This window comes from Pholis gunnellus (genome assembly GCF_910591455.1).
Source record: "Pholis gunnellus genome assembly, chromosome: 19".
Taxonomy (NCBI): Eukaryota; Metazoa; Chordata; class Actinopteri; order Perciformes; family Pholidae; genus Pholis; species Pholis gunnellus.
In genome coordinates, this window is record NC_136546.1 from 13,721,680 (window position 1) to 13,745,153 (window position 23,474).

Sequence of the window (23,474 nt, forward strand, 5' to 3'; positions counted from 1 at the left end):
TTATCTGTGTTTTGATATTGTTAAATGTATTGCTCGTGTCTACATCTCACACTGTTTTACTTTAAATGTTTGCCTTGCAGATCAGCTACAGTAAGCCAGTGTCCCATGGCCCTCATCAGGGAGGACCAGCCAGCAGCCAGGGCCCCTGTCATTCACCCTGCGTTAATGGAGGTGGAGGCGGTGGGGGTGGAGGTGTAGGAAGCTCCATCTCTCACACGGTCAGCACGCCTGAGCTGGCGAATACCAAACAACAGGGGAACAATGCGGGAAGCTATGCAGCTACAGCTAACATGCTGAGGAACCACATGTCGCGCCCTCCTCCACCTTACCCTTCCAGCTCCTTCCGCCCGGCCACCAGCACGCCAGACCTGGCCAGCCACCGTCACCGCTGCATGGGGGGAAGCAGTCCAGAGCTGGTTACCCGCATGGTGCAGCTGTCGGTCAAGACCTTCCAGCCGGACAGCTCGGCCGTGGTGCACCAGTCCCTTCAGGAGGTTAGTGAACCATTAACTGCTGCTGCTAAGCACCGCTCCACCCTGGGCAAGAGACACAGCATGGAGGTGATCAGCAGCATGAGAGGAGGTGGAGGAGGAGGGATGGAGGGCATTGTGATGAAGAGCATAAATGCTCCCCTTCATCGGAGGAATACTCTCAGAGAACATGTAATGCCCCCTCAGCCTCAGTCCATTCCTCAGTCCCAGCCTCAATCCTCTCAGCCACAACCTCAGCCTCCACCTCAACAGCTCCAAGAGTTGCCCATGCAGATGCCTGCCCAGAAATCGCCTAAGTCTTCTGTAACGCCACCTGGGGCAGTGGCCTATCAGCATCAAAAGACTCTCTCCAATGCTACCATGCTCATACACAGTAGTGAGAGTGAAGAAGAGGAGGAAGAGGAAGAGGAGAGGCCTGAGTTGGATGTTCAAATCCCAGGTCTCAATGAGGACATCAGCATCAGCGCTCAGCTCCAGGCCGCTCTGGCCAAGCTGCCTAACAAACCCCCTCCAGAGTACCCTGGTCCTCCTAGACCTCCTAGCTCAAATGCTCAAATCCGCAGCCACAGTCACAACCACACTGCCCACCACAACCATAATCAAGGACCACAGAGCAACCAGGGACCAATGGACCCAAACCAAGCCCAGGGCAGAGCGCTAAAAGCTGGGCAGAGCCCAGGTGGCGGCGGGCCTGGATGTGGTGGTGGTGGTGCAGGTGCTGGTGGGACACTGACCCGAGGGGAACAGGGCGGGGTGAATGGGGCGGTTTTAGGTCCATCCATTTCAGAACCAGACCTGACAAGTGTGAAGGAGAGGGTGAGGAAGGAGCCGGTCAAAGAGAGGCCGGTGTCGGAGATGTTCTCCTTAGAGGACAGCATAGTGGAGCGGGAGATCGCTCAGAGGGTAAGATGATCCTTCAGTAATTCAATGCCTTGGCTTCTTTTATTTTAGGCTTGTGCCAACACTTTTTTTTAATAATACATGCTATTTATCAGTGCTGAAATGGTAAGTTAATGATCTGTCAATTGACATAATATGACAACAATGTTCCCCCAAAACCGGCAAACACTGGTGCTTCTAACGTTTCAGTTGTGAAGTCTTATGGTTTTAGTATACTATTGCAATCTATATAGAATATCTTTGTGTTTTGGACAAAATTTGAAGATGACAGTTTGGACTCAGAGAATTTGTGGCGTATAGTCAAATAATAACAGTTTTTTTTACAAAATCCATGGAAATATATATATTTTTTATTGCAAGACAAGGGACAATATGTACGTACATAAACAGAACAACAAGAGGATGACAAGAACAGTGAATACAGGCCTGCAAACATCATGTAGTCATTGTATGGGAGAACTGTGTGTGTGTGTGTGTGTGTGTGTCACAATAACATAATGAAATTGTCAAATAGTGACAAAATATAATTGAATGTTTTATAGATAGATAGATGAATATATAATTAAAAAGACAGGAACAAAATCAATATATTTAATATACATTATAATTATATATGTATGTATGTGTGTATGTATACATGTATGTGAATATTACAAACATAATACTATTTCTGTGTACAAGCATTAATTGTATCAATCAAAATAAATTTCATTGTTTATTAGTGGTGTTACAGAAATGGTATTTACCAAAGCTTTAAACACGATGCCAGGTCTTGACATATACAAGTCATTCAACAGAAACTTCAATGCAGCACATCATCCTGTACTAGACAAAAAAACACCCTCCATGTTGATACAGTTTGTTGTTTGCTAGCTAGCTTCATAGCTCCTGATTAGCAGTAATCCGGGGTTTAGCACCTGAGAGGGTAGCACTAGGCTCCGAGTCCCCCCAGGCTGCTAAAACCTTTTATAAATCCCTCAGATTATTCTTTGGGTTGGGTGTTCTTGTGTAGGTCGGCTCCATGTTAAGGCACAAACATTTGACACAGCACCAGAGTCCAGGTGTAAGTTAAATCATATAATCGCCTCACTTAGTTGGGAGAAACCTCCCTGTTCAAGAGTGACCTGGTGTGGCCGGCGGGTTTATAGCGCGAGTCAATGAAATTCAAAGTCCGAAACAGTTATCCCTCAGCTGGTTTATCTCATATCTAGAGGACACCCCTGGTGACCCCCAAGCTGTTGTTTTGACTGTCCCACAGGGAAGGAAGGAGGTGGAGCTGTCCTGGGGGTTTAATAGCAGCAGAGATTAGGTGAGGTAATCCTTGGAGGAAGTAGGGACCGGGCAATGTGGGTCAGACTTTGGCTAGCGTGGTCGAGAGGGAAAAAAGACAAGGTGACAGAGTGTGTTCTTTAAGGAAAAAGGAGGCCAAATAGGTAGGTGGGAATAAACAGAGCTGAAAGACTGACAAATATGCGAAAGAGGACAAAACAAGGATGAAAGCATCGACAGAAGGGTGAAGGGTCAAGCTGCAAGTCTACTATTAATAGGCTTTACATTCGGGGCTTTTTAGTTCACAACTTTGGACAGAATACAAGTGGATTGGTACGGCCAGGTTTGCCTTACAAACAGGACACACACACACACGCTCATATGCACGTTAAATCTCCCCACCCGCTTTGAAACACTCACATGTGCGTGCTCACCGTTTTGAAGCCAGTGCAGGTCAGTCAGTCTTGCAATGCTGCCGGTAGCTGTACCCATGACACCAGGATTTTCCTCTCTCTTGAAGACGCTGGAAAGACAGAAGATGTCTGTGGACTCCATGAAGAGGCCGCTGATGATGGCTGCGCTCAACGGCCTCTACGTGGCCCGAATGCCCGTCCCCGAGAGTCCTGCAGACGAAAGTGCCAAGGCTGCTACTGACGAACGGGTAAGATGACTGCTCTTACTTTGTGAAATATATGTGGAGTTGCTCGAGTTTCTAAGATTTCACGTGTCTAATTGTGTATCACGAAGCAAATGCCATTTTTTGTTTGTTTTTTTCAGTTAGACAATATGTGCTGTTGATTGATCGATAACTTTAAAAACAGCAAAGTGTTATGGTTGAAATTATTTCATTTTTTGTGTTGCTGCTATATTTCAGTAGATTGTACTCCGCCCAAACCTTTTGGGATGCATTATAATATGAAAGATTTCGGTTTTTTTTTCATACGGTAATAACCCATTTTTGACTGAAAATATAATCTTACAACTGCTGCTTTTCTGGTTTAAGAATCTTTTCATTATTCATCAAAAAACACCCTCCTGGCTTAAATGTAAAACCAATTTTCCTTTTTATAATTGGAGGATTAACATCAGACCTTTTTAACTCACATTTCTCACCTGGCAGTGATAAAGGTTGTCGCTACAAAACATCATAGACAGTCTCTGATAATCGCACTATTTAATGCATTTAGTTTTGCAAATCCTGTCTGTTGGCTCCCTTTTGAGTGTGGAGGTGTGAAACCCAGCCATTGTCCAGACTGTTGCTAAGCTAAAGGGGGCAAGCCCTAAGTGGGCTGTGGAACGCGTGGCATGGTGGTGCTTATCGCCTCTAGGCCCGTTGGTATGTTAAGAATGTGACCCGACGGAGAGCCAGCGAGCCACACAGAAAGTGATTGAAAGAGAGCGAGACAGAGATGCTGCCCTCCTCAAACATGACTAGCCTAATAAACATGTGCCCCCATTAGAATGAATGCCACCGCTGCATATTATGCTGTTTTTACAGCTTTGTTGATGCATTATACATGCTTTGAGTTCTTTGATGTTGAAGTCAGTGTTCAGCTGTGAGTGAGCTGACGAGAGTTTAGAAATGTTGACGTATATTATAAGGAGATTTCTGGATTCTTCTGGTCTGAATAGTCTCTTCGGTGTGGTGGAATGTAAACGAATAGAAAGCCCCTTGTGAACTGAAAGAGAAACCTCTGAATGATGTGAATGACTAACCCCCCCCCCCCCCCTCTCTCTCTCTCTCTTTCTTTTTCTCTCCGTCTGTCCAGTGTAAGACCTTGGAGTTGAAGCTGGAAGAGGAGCGGGTCTTCACTGAGTATGAGCAGGTGCCCAAGAAGAGGACAGACTGTGTTCTCACCACCGCAACTCTGCCCGAAAACACAGAGCGCAACCGATTCCGTGACGTTGTTCCTTACGAAGAGAATCGGGTCGAGCTTGTGCCAAATAAAGAGAACAACACGGGCTACATCAATGCCTCGCATATCAAGGTGTGCTCGAGGGGTCAAGGGTAAAATGTTAAAAAAAAAAAGTGTTAAAAAGGAATTTAAGTGACGATTACAGCACCGACCTTGTAATCCAGACTTTTATCTAATTCATGTGATGTTTTAAATCATGAAAGGTAGGGAGGTGTGCAATATCGTCCAATGTACGGCATACACAACATACTATTTATCAAGCTTAAGTAGCTAAATTCATAAAGCAATACCGGATCGGTCAGTTTTTCGGGAAAATGTTTAAATCAGCAAGATACATGGTTTTCATTGGCCAGTGGGAATATTCATGACACATAAATCAGTTTTCCACTCAAATGTATGGAAAAAAAACCTGGATTTCCATAAAATTGATAAAAGAAATGCAAATCAATGTGCGTTTCTATCCACTACTCAAAATTCTCCAGTCGGATGCCATTCTACTGTTGCAGAAGAAGAGAGTGGAACATAATAATGTCATTACACCAGCAGCAGTCAAAACCTCAAAGTGTGGAACAACAATGCAAATGGCAAAAATGTGCATGGAATCACACCCATAGATGGATAAAATCATACAACATTGGATGTGTACATTGTCAACACGACGGCCTGGATTGTATTATCCATCAGTTTGAATTGTGAACCAATAAGGAGGGAGAGAATGATATTGACTGTGAAATATTCTATTCTTTAATTTGACTGTTTTACCAAAGTGTTTCAAGTTTATGCGTTTGGCTCAAGTTGATCACAGCTACAGTCTGAAAATGCTTTGCAACACCCACATCATACACCATAAATTTAAAACGCAGAGCATAAACTCGACACTTTCAGCCCTCTGCTAGTCTTTGTTGTGGTCATTCCTAAGCAGCGAATGGCTCGGAGGAAAGGATGAAAGGCATCTGTTGAAGGCTGTTTGTGCCTTTTAAGCTCACAGAGCTTGTGGAATTCCCAAAGAATGTGGTCCAAACTCCAAACCCTCTTAAGTCAACCTGAGCTGCTCTCACTAGCGTTCTATTCATGCTTAGTTGCAAACAGCATGTGTGCACAAGCTTGTGTGTGTGCATGACTTTGCATTTCACCAAAGCAGCACTGAATCGCTGCCTATCACGGTGTAACCCTCTTACTTTCCCCGTCATTTAAGGTAGCCGCCACAGAACAAAAGACCTTGTTTATTCCCTATCCATCTCTTAATACACTGTTTACAGTCACGAGGTGGCCTGAGGAATTAGCTGGGACATGTTCATTATGTAATGGCACTCCAAAATCTATGTGGTTGGAGTTTATCGAAGATGGGAAGTTTGTCAGTGCTGTGTGTGTGGCCTTGTGATTGTTAATGAGGGAAAGCACAAGAAAGCCAAAGAAGAAGGGTTTTATAAATGAGAGAAAAGACTCAAACTGTGGATAGAAATGATGTTTATACTGCCCTCCAGTGGTGGATGAGAATATTGTCTATACGTATAAATAAGCGCTTAACATTGAATATATTTAGAAAGTCATTCATTTCTGGCTAATGTGAGTTTTTATTTAATTCAAATGTGGTTGTTAGTAAGCAGTTTAGCTTGTTTATTCATGTGTAGGTTCATTATTGTTTGCACTGCAGTCATTGTAATCTCCACATGCACTAATTGATTCTTTATGTGTGTCTGTGTGTCTGTGTGTGTCTTCCCAGGTGATGATCAGAGGGGAGGAGTGGCACTACATTGCCACCCAGGGCCCGCTAGCCAACACCTGTGCCGACTTCTGGCAGATGGTCTGGGAGCATGGGGTCAACGTCATCGCCATGGTTACTGCTGAGGAGGTACACACGCACACAAACGCACGCGCACACACACACATGGCACACGCAGATGTGGATATTTTTCAGCGTCAGACAGCTGGCATCTGCCTCTGTGTGAAAAATAGGATGGCAGTGAGTGTGTGTGTGTGCGCCTCTTTGTGTTTACGTGTAAATGTTGGAGCTCTTCATCTATTTTCCCTCATCCCCTTTCTTCCTATTTTTTTTCTATCCTCATCCTCCCATCTTCTCCCTCTCTTCCATCCAGGAGGGTGGCCGATCCAAGAGTCACCGCTACTGGCCCAAACTGGGCTCCAAACACAACTCGGCCACTCATGGCAAGTTTAAGGTGACCACCAAATTCCGCACCGACTCGGGCTGCTACGCCACCACGGGGTTAAAGGTGAAACACCTGCTGTCTGGCCAGGAGAGGACAGTCTGGCACCTGCAGTACACTGACTGGCCTGAGCAGGGCTGTCCCGAGTATGTCCAGGGGTTCCTCTGTGAGTGTCACCATTATCAGTTTGTGTGAAATTTGAAGACGCAACAAAAAGTGATGAAACAATCAGTGTACCGTCATTATTTAAGGTATTGATATTTCTATCTACCTCTCGGTAAGAAAGTGTGTCAATGCCATTCCTGTAAAGAAGCCAGATGCTATGAAAAGATGGTATTATACAACAAGTGAACAACAATAGCAGGTCTCTTCAGCCTGGCAGACACAATGCCCACATCTTACCTTTTGTTTCCATCTTCTTTCCTGCAGCCTACCTGGAGGAGATCCAGTCTGTAAGGAGACACACCAACTCCATGCTGGACACCTCAAAGAGCCTCAATCCTCCCGTGGTGGTTCACTGTAGTGCCGGGGTGGGTCGCACCGGAGTGGTCTTCCTCACTGAGCTCATGATCAGCTGCCTGGAGCACAATGAGGTGGGCGGACTGTGGACTTACAGTGTGCAATGAGTTGGAACGGGCAGTCATGTTTAGGATCACAGCTTCTCTTTGACAAGAAACATGTATCACAAGTATCACTTTTTGGGGTGAAAAACGTACAAGTCGGTCATTTTGTAAATCACGATGTTGCCCATGAAGATGCAGACTGTGTGACTTAAAGGGCCAGTCTGTAAGATTTGGCGGCATCTAGCGGTGAGGTTGCCGATTGCAACCAGAAGAAACTTCTCCCGTGTGCCAAGCACGTAGAAGAACTGCGGTGGCAGACGCTAAAACACGACTGGCCCTACATAGAGCCAGTGTTGGGTTTGTCCTTTTTTGAACTTTGTATTCAGATATAAACGGCTCATTCTGAGGAAACAAAAAAAACAACGGCTCTTATTTTCAGGTGATAATACACAAAAGAAAACATACTTTAATGTCATATTCCGTTTCTGCCAATAGACCAGCCCTAAATCCTACACACTAGCCCTTTAAAAAAAGATTGGAAGCAGAGTCACCTAAAAGATACACCGCAACATACATGCTCTCAAGTATGCAGACCAGGTAAATCCAGGTATGATCCCTTTATGAATCCTCTGTAATGAGACGATGCAAACACATGTGACAGGAGACGAGACAGGTAAGTGGACTTTTAATGTAAATGAGTTAGTTCTTTTGCAGCCAACATGCATGTAGCCTTGTTACTGCACAGAATTTGTTTTACAGTCTCTCCCTTCTTCCCCCTCCTTCAGCCCGTGGAGGTTCCCACCATGTTGTCAGGGCTGAGGCAGCAGAGGATGCTGATGGTGCAGACCATTTCCCAGTACAAGTTTGTCTACCAGGTCCTCATTCAGTTCCTCAAGAACTCCCGCCTCATCTGAGCCCGGTATGCCGACCATTGCAGAATGGCACCAGACAACGACAATGGTACTTTTAAATTAGCACGAGGACTGTGCAACAGAAGCAGGTAACTGATGGTTGGAAGCAGATGCAGAGATTCATGTTGAGTTTTCTATGTGGCAGTTTATGGAAATTCTGGTGGATTTTCATACAAACTCACCTCAAAGGAGGAAAGGATTTGTGTAGGCCTGTACAAACATTGACGACCATTTCTCCTAATATTTGTAAGTAGTTATTTTTCCCCCTGGGTTTAATTTTTGGACGTGGTCCTTCTGTTGGAAAATGCATGTATGTGCATTTTCCTCATACAAGTGTTCATTTGTGTTTCATTTTCATTTGGGATAGATTGCCTGCCTGCTACATTTCTCACTCATTATTTAGCCGTCATCAGAAATGGCACTATGCTGCGTGAACAGTAAGTGGCGGCAGTATTAATACTATTTTCTATACTCTGAAAGAGTTTGCCAAACAAAAGTATTCTTTAAATCACTGTTCTAAAATGTTGCTTTTATTTCTAACAGAGTATCGATTAATACAGCAAATATTTACTTCAACATTGTAACAAATGTGTTTATTTATTTCTATCAAGAGTGTGGTCACCTTTGCCATTGAACGGAGCATTAACAAGCATGTTGATCCCTGCCCTGTCAACTTTTATCTTTCATTTTTGAACTCGTCTTAATTTTTCGGAAAGCCTTCTTTGTCAATGTCAATAGGGTCGCTCCCAATTTCCTTGATTCATTTCTATTGAGATCCTCCTCCACATGCAAAACACACATAAACAAGCACACACAAAGCTCATTTTTCACATTTCTTACCTAAAAGCATTTCAGAAGTCTAAAAAGTGTTTATTCAATGAGTTGGATCATTTATAAATGTATCATTTCACAGCTCGTAGTCATTAGAGAAATGGGTCTTGATACTGCAAATACTGTATACACTGAATCATTGTGCCTTATTGAAACATGAAACCAGAAGCTTTTACCTCTAAAGATTAAATCTTTAAATTGGTATTTAATAGTTTGTGTTTTCTTATAAGAACAACTAAAACATTTCATATCATTTACCAAACTCTCGGTTAAGGATTTGAACAGTAAATTTGAACAGAAATATGCAGCCTTTAGTATCTGATCCAAGCCCAATACATTCATATGTTGCCATGTTCCTTGATCCCATTCATAAAAATCACTCTCAAGAATTACACACAAGAATTTCCTTTTACATGTTACCTTAAATATTCTTTTTTTTATTTTTCTGAATCGTGATGCAAAGCCAGCCGTGTCCAAAGTGACTTTGTACATAATGGGCATGTGAAAAAAACGATTTCTACAAATGTTTTATATAGTTTCTTTTCTTGACTTGGTACCCTAAAAATACCGCAACATAATAAACTATGCATGCATTTTTATATTTTAATGTATATATTCTCAAATAAGTAAAAGCTTTATGCTCTCTTGACATATGAGTGTTTTGTTGCACTTCTGTTCTCTTTGTGACGGTATTTCCTCACACGGCATTCCACTGTTTGTTCATATTTAATTTTTCCCCTTCATTTTCTCTTTTGGCAAAACTCCCAAATAACTTTCAAAGTTTGTGTACATATGTTTTGTATATGCGTTTTCAGTGCATCAAGCCTTTTGTTTTTCTGTCCCCAGACATGTATGAAGCTGTCGTACTTGCTTATTATGCAATAAAGCCTTATTTTCTTTAAGACCATGGCCACAAATTCATTTATTTTGGATTTATTGTAATCATTTCCATTTGTTGGTAATAATGTGCGTATGTTGGAGAGGGTTTCTCTCGCAGTACTGGAGACATGTATTAGTGCAGAGCACTGTGTTTGCATTAGCACCTTGTGTGAGTACCAGCCCTCCATTGTGATTGGGGTACATTCCACAGCTTTAATAGGAACCTTGTGGTGAGGCAGCTGTCCTGATTGGCTGACAGGGATTTTGTTGCCCCCCTACACACATATGTCAACAACTCCACTCTGATGGATGACAGGGTCCAGCTGACGTGTCAGTCACAAGCCACAACAAGCATGCAATCATTAACAATTTTGGGATAATCTCATGCTCAACCTCAGTCAAACATGTTGTTCACAATGTCAGATTTTCACATTAAATGCATGCTTGGCACAAACATATCTTGCGTTCAACAAACTAATAAATTCTTGCATACACAACACTGATGAAAAGAGTCCAACATCCGAAAATCCCAAAAAGATTTTAATGCATAAAAACATGAATGCTCTCTATCTTTGCTTCAGTACCAAAAAGAATAGAAAGTGCTTTCAGTTCTGTAAAGCTCCTAATCAAAGGAGTGTTTGCAGTCCCTCGGGGCCCAGCCACGTTACATCGGTTCTTTACTTTCTCCTCATTTTTGTGCCATCTCTTTGCGCAAATCCGTCAAGTAGAAGTGATCCTTCCCATGAGCCACCTCCATGATGGCCATTGCCTGCATACACACAAACAAAGATAAATTAACAGCATTATACAGCATGCAAGTATGTACGTGATTTCTAGTTCTGGGTATATTGAACCTCACTCTCTTTCTGGTACCAACTGAAACTGTGTCTCAAGTTGGCATCTAAATGCTCGGTAATTGTTACCTGCTCCTTGATGGACCGTTTCCTATTTCAATTTCACACCAAATTTTATTTAGATGAAGTTATTGAATGGCTGCTTGAGAAGAAGGTAAGTAAGGTATTGGAAAAGGTTTTAGTATCTGTACCAAAACTAATATTGTGAAATTTGAAATGATTCCCTAGTATTTACTTTTATTGACTTGGTTAAAAGTGCCTTGTAGCTGTTGTATTGGAGAATAATGGTCTGATGTAAAAGGTCAGCAGTGCATGTTACCTTCTTGAGAGCGCTGACACCCACGGAGTACCTCTCTAGGCCCATGTACAGTCGGCCCAACTTCAGATACATGGAGGACACATTCAAAGAGTAGGGGGGATACAACTTGCTGCATTGGAAAGAGAGCGTACATTAGAGAGCGACAGATTAAAAAGAGGTCAAATTGAACAAACGGAGGCAAAGACATCCTGACATTTAGTTCCTTTTCAATCTCTAAAAAAACACTGAGACCTACAATTCCCACAATGCAATCTACGAGCGTCTGTTGCTTAGTCACCTGTAGTGTTTGATGATCTTCTCGCCGTATCTGAGAGCTCCGTATGGGTCTTGCATGTAGAGACAAACCCCCATGGCCTGGTACATCACGTGGAGCATGTAGACATTAGCGTCATCAAAGACGGCTCCCATCTCCTCCAGGCTCTGTTCACACATCTCCAGCAACTCACTAGGGGGTGCCACAGAGTCAAGGACTGTCAAAACAAGCTGAGGTTTTACTGAAGCGTCAAAGGGCCTCTGATCCTATAATCAGATGTTTTAAGAGTCTTGAAAGCTACTTTTCAGGAGAATAACGTCGGCTTAAGAAAGCTTCACAAGCACTAAACCTCCCTGCAGGTCTCCTTGAATTAAATTAAAAGTGCAGATCTTGTGTTGTACAACACGAGAGACAGTGTTACTTAGTGAGAGGATATTCTTTGTGTGTTTGTGAGCCCGGAACTCTCTGATGGTTTTCCTGGCGTACCGCACCATGTTGCTGATGTCGTCTGGCTCTATGGGGTCACTCCGCTTACGTACTTTCAACTTTTGCTTGTCCTACAGGTGAAGACGAGGAGACACGGAGCACGACAGTCAGCCAAACTCTGAAGTTTTGTTTCTAAATGTTACACATGAATTATAATAGCAGTTCTGTGATTGTATGATTTTGTCTTTTTCCCACTCCGCATTTCTTACCTTGGACTTGGTTTTACAGTCCTGGCAGTCACAGGTGAAATAATAGGACTCTCTCAGCCTGTTGTTGCGGTCGTCTGCTGGATAGAGGAGGTCTATGTAGCTGATGAGCGCCTAGAGGTGGAAATAACACACAGCACACAAGAATCCTCAATACTGGTAACGAACACTGTCATGTCACCGACTTGTTTTTTTGTTTGAATGTCTCAATTTGATAGATTTTAAACTGCAGGTTAGAAGATCAGTCTGAAAATAACCCCACTGGCCTCTTAAATCAGCTACCTCCCCCCAGAAACCACACACACACACACACACACACACACACACACACACACACACACACACACACACACACACACACACACACACACACACACACACACACACACACACACACACACACACACACACACACACACACACACACTCTCTCTCTTCTTCTACAGTGTTGCCTTGTCATACTGACAAGTAAACTGTCATTGCCCGCGTACTTTACACCAGCAGTGATGCTCATGCCAAAGCCTTCACACTCCTGTCTTCGCCTTTCAATCTCCGTCTCCAAGTCTTTTCCATTTTAAGATGCTATCTCGTCCATAATATTTTTTACTCCAAAGCCACCTGTGTTGAAAAAAGGCCTATAACCACAAACCCATCAAGCCTGTTTGAAGATCTAACGGAATAATTTGACATTTTGAGAAATATGATTATTTGCTTTTTTGTTGGGCGTAAAAGGAGACGATTGATGTCATGTCTGTACGGTTAATACAAAGCTAACCACAGCAGGCTTTTAGCTTTTCATTACACAAAGACTGGAAACGGGGAACCTGCGTCCAAAGGAACGGTAACAACCTGATCCCCACGGTGTTTTGGTTGCCTTGCAACCTTATGCCGATGACAAGACTCCAGGAAGTTACTGTGCCGAGCAACTAACCCCAAGATGTTGTTAAAACAAGTGACATATAATGTGTTAATTATTTAGCTTTAGATGTGCTGGGTAGATTTTTTTTTCTTCACATTTACTAGCTGAAGCTCCCTGTTTCTAGTCTTTATGCTAAGCTAAGTTAATCGTGGAGAGTGGTATCTTTCTAATTCTTCTATCATGAAAGCGAAAAGGCTCATTGCCAAAATGTTGAATTATTCCTTTAAACTCAAGGAGGCAAAAAAAATCAGAAAACGCCTGATTTACACATCATTCAAATGTGATCAATCCCTGTATATTACTGTAAGATTACAGGGAAGTATTGTATCATTTTAACATAACACACATACTGTTCTTTACAGGTTTAAATGTCATTTTGTGATTCTTCTTTGTTTCTATTCGGTGCGCACTGAACCAAATTTGAATTGAATGGAGCTCACAGACGGACACGTTTCACACACTCGTAAAAACAGCTCCCTTCTCAACACACACACTTGAAAAAAAAATAAATAACTGAACCCAACCCCCTCTAATGGCAGCTGTCCCCTTTCCTCACTTCATCTCCAGGCTTCATGTTCTTCACCGCCCGAACCTCCGCCGACGTCCCGTTATATGTGACTATGACGCTGGGAAGACAGCTGTGGTTTATCAGTGCCACGCTGTGAGGAGACAGACAGAAAGAAACAGATGAGACTAACAATCAAGCTCTCTACTTTCTTACAATGGAGGAAGTAGAAGCAGAGAGAAAAGTGCCAACTTATCTACAGAGGTCACGAGGGTCCCTTACATATGTTAGTGACCTTCCTATTATCTGGGTGGCAGGGTGGAAATAACTTAAAAAATGAGCTAAGAGAACAATGACTGGAGTCCAAATTAAATGACCAATGTCCCAAAATATAATGAGGGAACTAACACATGTCCAAAGAAGCCACTGAGAAAAAAACACTGAGACATTGAGGAACATTCAGAATGCCCTGTGTGATATACTGTGCCTGTACATGCGTTGTTAAAACAGTACAGAATGAAAATGTGCTCATATGCATGTGAGTTTTCCTTCTTACTCTGGGTAGAGGGCAGTACCCATGTGGGACAGTTCGTCGTCCTCTACAGTGAAACCATTACAGGCAACCTGTTGAATAAATGACACAGGAAAGAGAAAGAAAGTGCATATTACCAATCAATTTCTTCATCAAAATATATATCATTTGCTCTGTCTTTTTTCTTCCTTTACTCCAGTGGTTGATGGGGAAGTCACGGACAAGCACATTGTTAATATCACTTAATCCATGCTAAGGACAGAAAAGAAGACCGAGAGTAAGAATCTATTGATGTTTTTATTAGCAGGCATTTACATGCGTTTGTGTGTGGTACCTGGGAGAAGAGTGTGAGAAGGTCTTTATGGCCAGGAAGCTCCAAATGTTTGGAGAAAAAACGATGCAGTCCGGCAACATCTGCCTCGTTCATCTCTCTTTTCTCATTATCTACGTCCTCCACGTCTGTTACAGGAGGAGGGATAGAGTGTATTTTTTTACTTGTATTAACCAAGCATAGTATGCATGATTTCCTTTATTATATGAGATACTAGTTTGGGTTATTCGTAAGAAATCTTATCTGCACAAAACAATTGACCAGTCTAGAGTCTTGCTGCTTTTCAAAGCTACCTTTGAGCAAAACCTGCACAGTTTGTCTTCAAATGTTTATGATTTACCATCTCTCATATCTGGTTTTGAAGGGACATGAGCAACATCCAATCGGAGATTCGGGTGTGTTATACTAGTTGCAGCTAAAATAGCCTTGAGCCTCTAGCCTCAAGCAGAGATGAAGAGCGGTCTAAAGAGGTCTGTTAAGCTCACTTTTTTTTCTAACTCTACACCTCCAGATTATTTTCATTTTCAGACAATCGTAATCCCAACCAACGCTGACTCAAGTGACATCACTTGGGGCAATTATTCCCGATTCACGCTCCGTCTGGAGCCAAAAGGCTTTAGGAGTGCAATCTACAAACTCCAAAATCTTAGAACAAGGAAGGATAGATTAAAAAGCCTTTAATATAGTAGTGTTTCGTCCACTGTAGGTCTTCGTCAGGGCATTTGCCTTGTATTTCCACTGTAAGAAAGGCTTTTTAATATATATTGATTAATGATTTTGAACTGAACCTCAACTATAACTTCTCTTTAGATGACTAACTCGATCGAACACCATTCCCTTGCATTGCAGACACTCTGTGTGATAGTCTAAAGTGCCCCTTCCCATTCAAGTTGTTACACTCGTTGCATTGTCTGATGGCCATTCGACCCACACCTATAGGATATACATAGATGAGGCCCTGGGGGTTTCTCTCAGTCTAATCTCAATGGGCTGTGCTTTTTTAAGAGGGATATCTAGTGAACCCTCAGGACTGAAGTACAAACTCAGACTCTCTGGACACTTTATGCTGAATCTGACACTTTCCAGGAGAGTTTATAAGGGTTTCCCCCAAAGAGCATTTAAAGACAAATCACAAACAAAAAAATCATGTGTGTTAAAGGACAATTACTCACGTGATTGTATCTCCTCGATGAGCAAGATCTTCTCAGAAACGCATCTTTCTTTCTGCGTTTTCTGTACAAAAGAGGCATAATTAACAGAAAAATAACCTCAATGAACCACAGTACGGGCCAGAAAGAAACGCGAAAAATGACGTGTTGTCTTTCATTAACTGTCCAACCTTCTTGGCGAGGATCCGGGCCACCAGGCGAGATATCTCTGATGGGCACCAGTTCTCGTTGAATGCATTCATGGCAGAGCACTCCAGCTTGTGCATGGCCCAGTCCGCTCTCTACACACAAACACACAACCCTGTAGTTTAGAGCCGATTCGATTGTGAACATCTAAGGCAGAGCAAACCATTTTTACAAGTTTAGGACCTAATGTTTCCCTCTCCCCTTTACCCCTTACCATGCAAACAGAACCATTCATTCACTGCTCTTCTCCATTCTCTGATTTAGTTTATGGTTGTGACATGCTCCTTCTACACCAGAAAGAAAGATAATCGGAGTATCATTACATTACAGTCTTTCTGTCCCTCCCCCAACTGTGTCCTACCTGGCATTTCACATTGCAGTAGGAGGCTTTCCTGCACGTCCCACATCTTGCCAACTTCTCTTTCCTATGTATGAAACAAAAGCAGGTTTTATTAGTTCATGGACAGTAAACAGCATGTGATTAGAAAGCTACTGAAAGATCCTCACACTTCCTTGGATGATTTACTTCCCCAGATACAAAACAACACACATCATAGCTCAGAGTATATCAATCTGCATACAAATATCGATCTGCAGATATCAGACTTCAATGCTGTGAACGTATCTGTATGTGAGTATATACTTGTAGTCGAGTATCTAGCTGCTTGAGTGTGTACATATCCTGCTCCATTCCTCTGAAACAAGATGCAGCAGTTGCTGCTGGCCAGTCGGAACTGCTGCAATGAAGTGCTTTAAAACATTCTGTGGTATTAATAGAGCTGACCTTATGACTGACCAGCTGTCTCTCTCCGCCACATTGGAAAGTAAAGAAAAAGCCCACCCATTTCATTTTGAGACTGTCGGTAGGGGGCGGGTCAAGTCCAACAAGCTGCTTAGTGGTTGGTGGACACGATTGGCTGGGAGCACGCTACCTGATGTAAAGTGCAGGTGCAACCCAGAATTGCAGTCTACGCTACACGCAGTGTCAACTGAAGTGAGCTGTATCAAACATAATTGATTGCCTAACAATGTGTTGTATGTCACCGTCTCTGCAAAAGTCTTCTAGGCTCGTGACCTTTCACCTGATAGAGAAACATTTTCATTTGACAGAATCCAAACTGTGCACATGATTAAGACTTCAGCAACTTTTCAGTTTTAAGTCCGATCATTAAAGCGACAGCACGGATTCAGAAAGGACAAATTACAGTAGCTTCAATGTAAATCATCCGTAATGAAGCTTACAGAATCTTCCCAAATCAAAAGACTGATTTCATACCTTTGCATGATTGATTGTATACTGAATACTGATATATTGATTTATCAACAGTTGAAGTTTGTTTCGCAACAATTTAGATTGTATCTGAATACAGATTTTATGGAGTGTCATTTTTATGACAAAGAGCATATGGTGCTCTGTGTGTGTGTGTGTGTGTGTGTGTGTGTGTGTGTGTGTGTGTGTGTGTGTGCGCGCGCGTGTGTTTGCTGGTCAATACGGTCAAAACTGAGGATATGGCTCGTAGTTCAATAGATTAGCGTCACGTGATGACTGGTATCACCAACAGGGGTTGTGAGACAGTTAAATGAAACTCTTTATGAACTATCAAGTAACGCTCAGAAAGAAAAGGAAATGCGTGGTCACAGCATGCAGGGACACTTACCGCGTGAAGCATAACTCACAGTAGAGGCCTCTCTCCTTTACTGACAGCACGAAAGAATACGCCGGGCTGGAAAACAGCAGCTCTCCCACTTTAAAGGGTCTGGTCACGCGGAGACCTCGTCCTTTACCCGGACTGTCAAACCTCTCGAGTCCCGCGATGCTGCCCATCACAGCGGCTTCTTCGCTCGTCTTCCTCCGCAGTGACTCTTCCCTCACAAGGACCCGGGAGTTGTCACGTTAAGGTGGATACCCTCTGATACGAAGTGTGCCCCTGTCTGCAGGAGCGCGCACATGCATCGGTGTTGGTGGCACACACTTGGATTTCACCGAAGTAGGATGAATGAAACATTGCAGCTTGCAGAGTGGTTCATTGTTTTAGTATTGTTGTTTAATCAACGAGGTTTTACAAAGTAATATATGACTTATTTATCAAAAATACTGCGTTTCTTCTTGAAATACTAGCCTATTATGATTTTTTTTTTAATGGCACACTATAATATGCCTATTTCGTTTTACAAAGTTAGGACAGCCAATCAGTCAAGCCTGATGTTTCCTTACACATAAAAACATGAGCCCAGTCACTTCCGTCCAGGAATAAGGCTTGTTAATGAAACACTGGTACCGGATTGGTACTCTGTATCATCCAAAGCCCAAGTGTTAGTATCCATGACAGAATTAATATCTGATGGACTGACTGAAAAGAGGACTCACTTTAGTATGACTTTTTTTTAACAAACTGTACTAAGATTTCTTCTTTTTCAAAATGCCTTTTCACGAGTTATTTACGACATACTAACACTAATATATGATGATATGATTTTTTGTCAACATACTATTTCATGACTTTTTTTACGTGATAAAATAAGGACGTTTTATACAATTACTTTTTTTAAACATATTACACTACAACTTTTTCTCGACTTATTATAATATGACTTTTTTTTACATACTACATGACATTTTTACAACGTTTTTTACAAATCAACATTTGATTTTGATACTTTTCTACGACTTTTTGACCACATACTGTCCTATGACATTTTTTATGAATGTTTGACATACTATACTAAAACCTTTTTACACGTTTTTGTCATACTATACTACTTCTTATTTAAGAGATAATATACTAAGAATTGTATTATGACTCGTTTTTTAGACGAATTATGGTATACTATGACTTTTATGACATACTTTATTACGATTTATTTTTTGACAAACACTCCAGTTTTCTTTGTTTTCACCACACTGTACTATGACCTTTTCTCGACACACTATACTTTCACTTTTTTATACTACTTTATAATACTACACTGACTTAATCTCGACATACTATACTATGACCTTTTTTTCAACATACCATATTGCTGCTTTCATAAGACTTCAACAGACCAATTTGATACATATATTTTGACACACTACACTATGACTTTTTCAGCCATACTTTTCATACCTTGCATTCTCTTTAAGACATACGATACTGTGCCTTTCTTCAGGAACTATACTAAGAATTTTTTTACATCTTTTTTTTTGTCAAACAATACAGTTTATTATGACATAGTATAGTATGACTTTTTAATGACATAGCATACGATATCAATTTCTATGACATGCTATAGTATGACATTTTTTAATACATACTTTAGTACGACTTTTTTGTCATGACACATTTTTGTGTAAATGCAGTGAATTAAATATTAGCCATATACTTTTGAATCAAATATCATATAGTGTAGGCCGATATGCTCATCACTGTCGTTGTGAATGTGGGCACTACTTTCAGGTTTAACAAATGGTACGATGTCTATGTCCTGTCTCTGCTCTATAAGACATAAAACGCCCCCAAACTACCTGAAAAACTGTTCATAAAAGCCTCCGTATTGTGGTGTTATGCATTATAACAACGACAAGGCATTACAAGTACAACCATACAAAACCATACAAAACAAACATTAAAGGAGAGAGGACAGGAAATGACATGCACCAAGAATCCCAGGCCATAATCCCACTGTGGATAAACCCTAAATCTCCATGTCAAAAAAACCTATGTTTGCAAATAAACTATGCACTTGCAGGCAAACCACCAGCAGTAATGATTTTACAATATTCGTTTTTTACACTCAGACATTAAACTTCCACCACAAACATCCGATGCCATACCAAGTAATGTTTAGGTTGTGTTAAAAACAAAAAACAACATACATAGCCTCCACAGTGTTGAAACTTAAGGTAAGGTCAGATAAGGCCACCTGGTGGTGAAGGCCAAGAAATACCTTTGCAGTTAATGCCTATACTCTATTACAATTCTCTGTGTTGTGACAGCCGTGCGTTTGTAGATCAGATCACTGAATAAAAGTTAAGTGTAACTGTAACAACACTGGCCTTGAATCCATTATGCATTATATGTGGCACTTTGTTCATCATGGTGAGATCTGGTCAGATTAATAGAAAGAGCCCTCAAGTTCCTATAGCTGATCTCCACGTTTGTCATATTGTGCCATCATGTGGGTGTTGATTGCAAGTGCACCCTCCAATGAACGAGAAGCCCATGCATGATGCATCACAGTCCACCACTCACTTTAGACACAGACAGATCATCCGAGTGTACAGTAAGTGACTTCTAGTGGGACGACCTGCTCTCCTGATTTACACAGAGGTAGAACGGGAGCGCACAGGTCAGGAACTTGATCTTGAGTAATTTGAAATATTAAATATAAGCAATCCAAACATGTTACATGCGTGGCTGCTCTCTCGTTCTCTCTCTCTCTCTCTCTCACACACACACACACACACACACACACACACACACACACACACACACACACACACACACACACACACACACACACACACACACACACACACACACACACACACACACACACACACACACACACACAAACCACAGTGAAGATTTGTCCATCATCTGTGTCTGAAGGCTTTATCCAACCTTGCCCCAGTTTCCCCCGATTCATTATAATTTCATTTTTCCAGTCTTTCAATCTAAAGATTTGTTCCTCCTCATTTTTTAATAATGTTCAAGCAAGGGAGGCATGTCCCTGGGAGATTAAGTCGTCGTCTTTGGCGTCTCGTCTTGATTACATCAGAGGAATCTGATTTGATTTGGAAGAAACCCCCATGTTCCAGGACGCGATCCGTTAGACCTCCCCACTGTGCTGATTTCTTGCGTTGTCAGAGGGGATGATCTTGATGAATATGATCTGAAAAAGAGGGAGGGAGTGGGGGATTAGGTGAAAGGATTATTATTTCCAATGATGAGAAATAATAAGAAACAATAAATCCTAAGTAGATTTAGTTCTCAAGGAAACCCTGTTAGGGGAAATCAACGGAATAAGGGACGGAACAGAAAAGATACAGGACAGAGGTATTAAATAGATACAGTCGGCCTGACCTGTTTGGTCTCAGAGACCAGAACTCAAATGAATGAATCCATGACATTTGTAGTGGTTCAGAAAAAGTAGTTTTAAACACAGTTATTACAAACTTCACATCGAAGTCATTTGACACTCAAAGCTATATGTTGTTCCAAAGTTTGACCTTATTTACAGATAGCAGTAGCACTGTAAAGATTAATTGATTAATCTTTTTGACCAGTGCATTAAATATTTAAGCTATCTTTCAAGCAAAACCGCTTCTGTAGCAGCAGCTTTTCCAAAGAGAGGATTAGCTGTGTTCCACCATTGTATATCATAATAAAGGGACTATGTTTGGATTTTAGACTGCTGATCGGACTGTATTTGAAGACATTCCTTCAGGCGATGGTAAACTGTAATTAGAATTTTTTTTTTTTTCATTTTAATAAACCAAGCCAACGACAAATAAAAACAATGCAGATCACTCATCAAAATATTTGTTAGTTGCAGTCATAGAAGAGGGAATTGTGAATCCCATTTTCCACTATTTTTATAGACCAAGAGAGTCATTCGAGAAAATAATTAACAGATTAATCAAAATATTTTAGTAGCAGCCAGAAACAGGTGACCACGTCCAGGGTAATGCCAGAGATATATAGGGACACCTCTTAAGTTTGAATATGCCTTGTGTGTGCTCTTATTTAGGAAGGTTTCTCTGTGAAAATGAATTACTAATCAATCAATTGAAAATTCAATTCCATGTGTGAAACGTTGATGAAATGGTGTTTCCCTGCCGTCTTAATGGGCCCCGGGTCCAAAATGTCGGTCCTTGTATCAAAAGCTCAAAGCAATGAAGAACAGGTCTTCAATTCAGTAAATGATGCTGGAAATCAAAGCAGACATGACAAGCAGACGAGGACCGTCGTAAACAACAGGGGGCATCATACTTTACAGACTGGGCCATTCAAATATAGACAGCAGAGTGTGGTCTTTCTGAGCTTTGTACAGATCAAGATAGGTGGACTGGTTTATTGTTAACATAAGTAAATCAGTGAAAACATGTAATGGTTTGCAGTACCGGTATTATTCTTTGTATATATTATCAATAAGATATCCAAGGGAAGATAAACTGTGTTAAAAGGCTTATTGCAAATCTACACTTTTACTGTCTCGTAATTTATCTGCACATTGTCAGAGCTCTCTTCACCCTGCACCTCTTCAAGGATCACACAACATAAACACTCTTTTTTTTTTTTTTACACCCTTAGAATAGACTGTAGGTATAACTTATGACATACTGTTGATGGATGTACATTGTCACATTGGGAACCCTCATAAAACAGCAGCTGCTAATGCCTCAATTGCCACGAGGTCGGGGACGAGGGCTGTGTGTGAAATCCAGAGCGGTTAAAGACCCTGTGCTACTTTCGGTCTTGCAGTAGTGGTGAAGCGGGCCTCCTCACCTCACACCAATGACCTTGTCATCACAGGCCATTCCCAGGCTGCTGTGCTAACTAGGGGTCATCAGCAGGGCACAGCTTGAGAGATGGACGGTGCCGTGTGTTTGCGTACAGCGGAGCGAGTGGGGACAGAGTAATTGATCATTCTGGGCTGTGTTTTGAGAGGGGGTGCATGCCAAGACCCTACGTAATTGGGCCGAGCCCAAGCAATATACAATAAATCTACATTCTTTCTGATGAACTCACTGACTGAGACAATGTCTGCCATCCCGCCTCGTCCCATGTCAGTCAGTTAGGGAGCCAAGCCTTAAGCCTTAACCCCCCCTGTCTCCACTCCTGGCTGGGGGGGGGGGGGGGGATGTGACGCCTGCCTGCTCGCCTGCTCGGCCGTCTTAGCCTGGTGGGCTTTGCAAGTGCGGAGCCTCATCTCCCACTGTTTATCCATGTGTCTTTGCCTTGGCTCAGGCCCTATGCTGCAGACCACTGTGGGCTGAGTGGGGTCCACTGCCCTGTGTCACCCACCTAAGCTCTGCTTTCACTGTAGGGCTTAGCGCCTCACCCCTCGGCCGCTTTATGAGCAGACAGCTGAGCTAATCTGTCTCCCTCGTTCTTTCTCCTTGGGTCTTGCCTCACCTCTTTTTTTTTTTGGCTTCTTTGGTCGTCTGTTTGTATCCTAGTTTGCTCTCATGCCATCCAAACACTGACACAGCTGTTTCTGTTTCCACAGTACACAAACACACTATTTCTCCATTTTTATGTCTCTATGCGTTCTTTTTACTGACGCAATAGGAAATTCAGAAAGACCATGAGAGTAGGGGAATCACTGGAGGAAGGGTCAGGTTTGGTCCTGGGCTCATCAGGATAATAGGTCAGTGTTTCAGGTGTTCCACTGTGCTAGCTGCTTGTTAACTTTGTTTGTGTAGCTTAAGAAACTTAAGCTTAAGAGTTTTGATTATATTAGTCAAAAGAGCAATACTGCCATTGTTCTTTGGTCATTTCAAAGAAACAGTAAAACAATAACAATTGTATCCTGTCATGACTGCATTCTTTATTCATACCAATATGAATTGCTTTTACTGGGATATAATTCATCTGCTGTGAAATGACTATAAATAGACATAATATTGTTAAACCTAAACGTTACGGTGACATCGTTAAAGTCTCCAACGTGAGACTTGAGTCATGATTTTGTGAACATGAGACTGACATCACTTCACTCTGCATTCTTTCCATCTTCCATTTCATCCTCCACCCTTCATCCTCCCCTCTTTCTCCTCACACCATCTCTCCCTGTCCAAACA

General features: G+C 41.9%; 2 protein-coding genes across 3 annotated transcripts in view; one reads left to right on the top strand and one right to left on the bottom strand.

Moving 5' to 3' along the window:
- The window catches only part of LOC306711255 (tyrosine-protein phosphatase non-receptor type 14-like), a 34,501-nt gene extending 24,553 nt beyond the window's left edge, over window positions 1-9,948 (top strand). For both annotated transcript variants that reach the window (XM_079180103.1, XM_079180104.1), the window contains 7 exons: window positions 81-1,394; window positions 3,181-3,321; window positions 4,430-4,648; window positions 6,300-6,428; window positions 6,673-6,907; window positions 7,171-7,334; window positions 8,090-9,948. In XM_079180103.1, the coding sequence (XP_079036229.1) occupies window positions 81-1,394; window positions 3,181-3,321; window positions 4,430-4,648; window positions 6,300-6,428; window positions 6,673-6,907; window positions 7,171-7,334; window positions 8,090-8,218 (2,331 nt within the window). In that variant the 3' untranslated portion in view covers window positions 8,219-9,948. The remainder of the gene's footprint in view (window positions 1-80; window positions 1,395-3,180; window positions 3,322-4,429; window positions 4,649-6,299; window positions 6,429-6,672; window positions 6,908-7,170; window positions 7,335-8,089) is intronic.
- Window positions 9,949-10,025: 77 nt separating this feature from the next.
- LOC306711021 (N-lysine methyltransferase SMYD2-like) lies at window positions 10,026-17,595 on the bottom strand. Its single transcript, XM_079179789.1, has 12 exons — window positions 17,344-17,595; window positions 16,047-16,110; window positions 15,670-15,780; window positions 15,503-15,563; window positions 14,334-14,458; window positions 14,024-14,091; window positions 13,519-13,621; window positions 12,047-12,157; window positions 11,788-11,908; window positions 11,376-11,550; window positions 11,099-11,207; window positions 10,026-10,694 (listed from the first exon to the last, which is right to left on the bottom strand). The coding sequence occupies exons 1-12, from the start codon at window positions 17,508-17,510 to the stop codon at window positions 10,614-10,616; spliced, it is 1,296 nt and encodes a 431-aa protein (XP_079035915.1). The 5' UTR covers window positions 17,511-17,595; the 3' UTR covers window positions 10,026-10,613.
- Window positions 17,596-23,474: the final 5,879 nt, after the last annotated feature.

Coding starts and splice junctions, on each gene's coding strand:
- LOC306711021 (XM_079179789.1), bottom strand. CDS start 17,510: ATGGGCAGCATCGCGGGACTCGAGAGGTTTGACAGTCCGGGTAAAGGA. Junction 14,092..14,333: donor TTCTCACACTCTTCTCCCAG/GTACCACACACA, acceptor TTTATTCAACAG/GTTGCCTGTAATGGTTTCAC. Junction 11,909..12,046: donor ACTGTAAAACCAAGTCCAAG/GTAAGAAATGCG, acceptor CTTCACCTGTAG/GACAAGCAAAAGTTGAAAGT.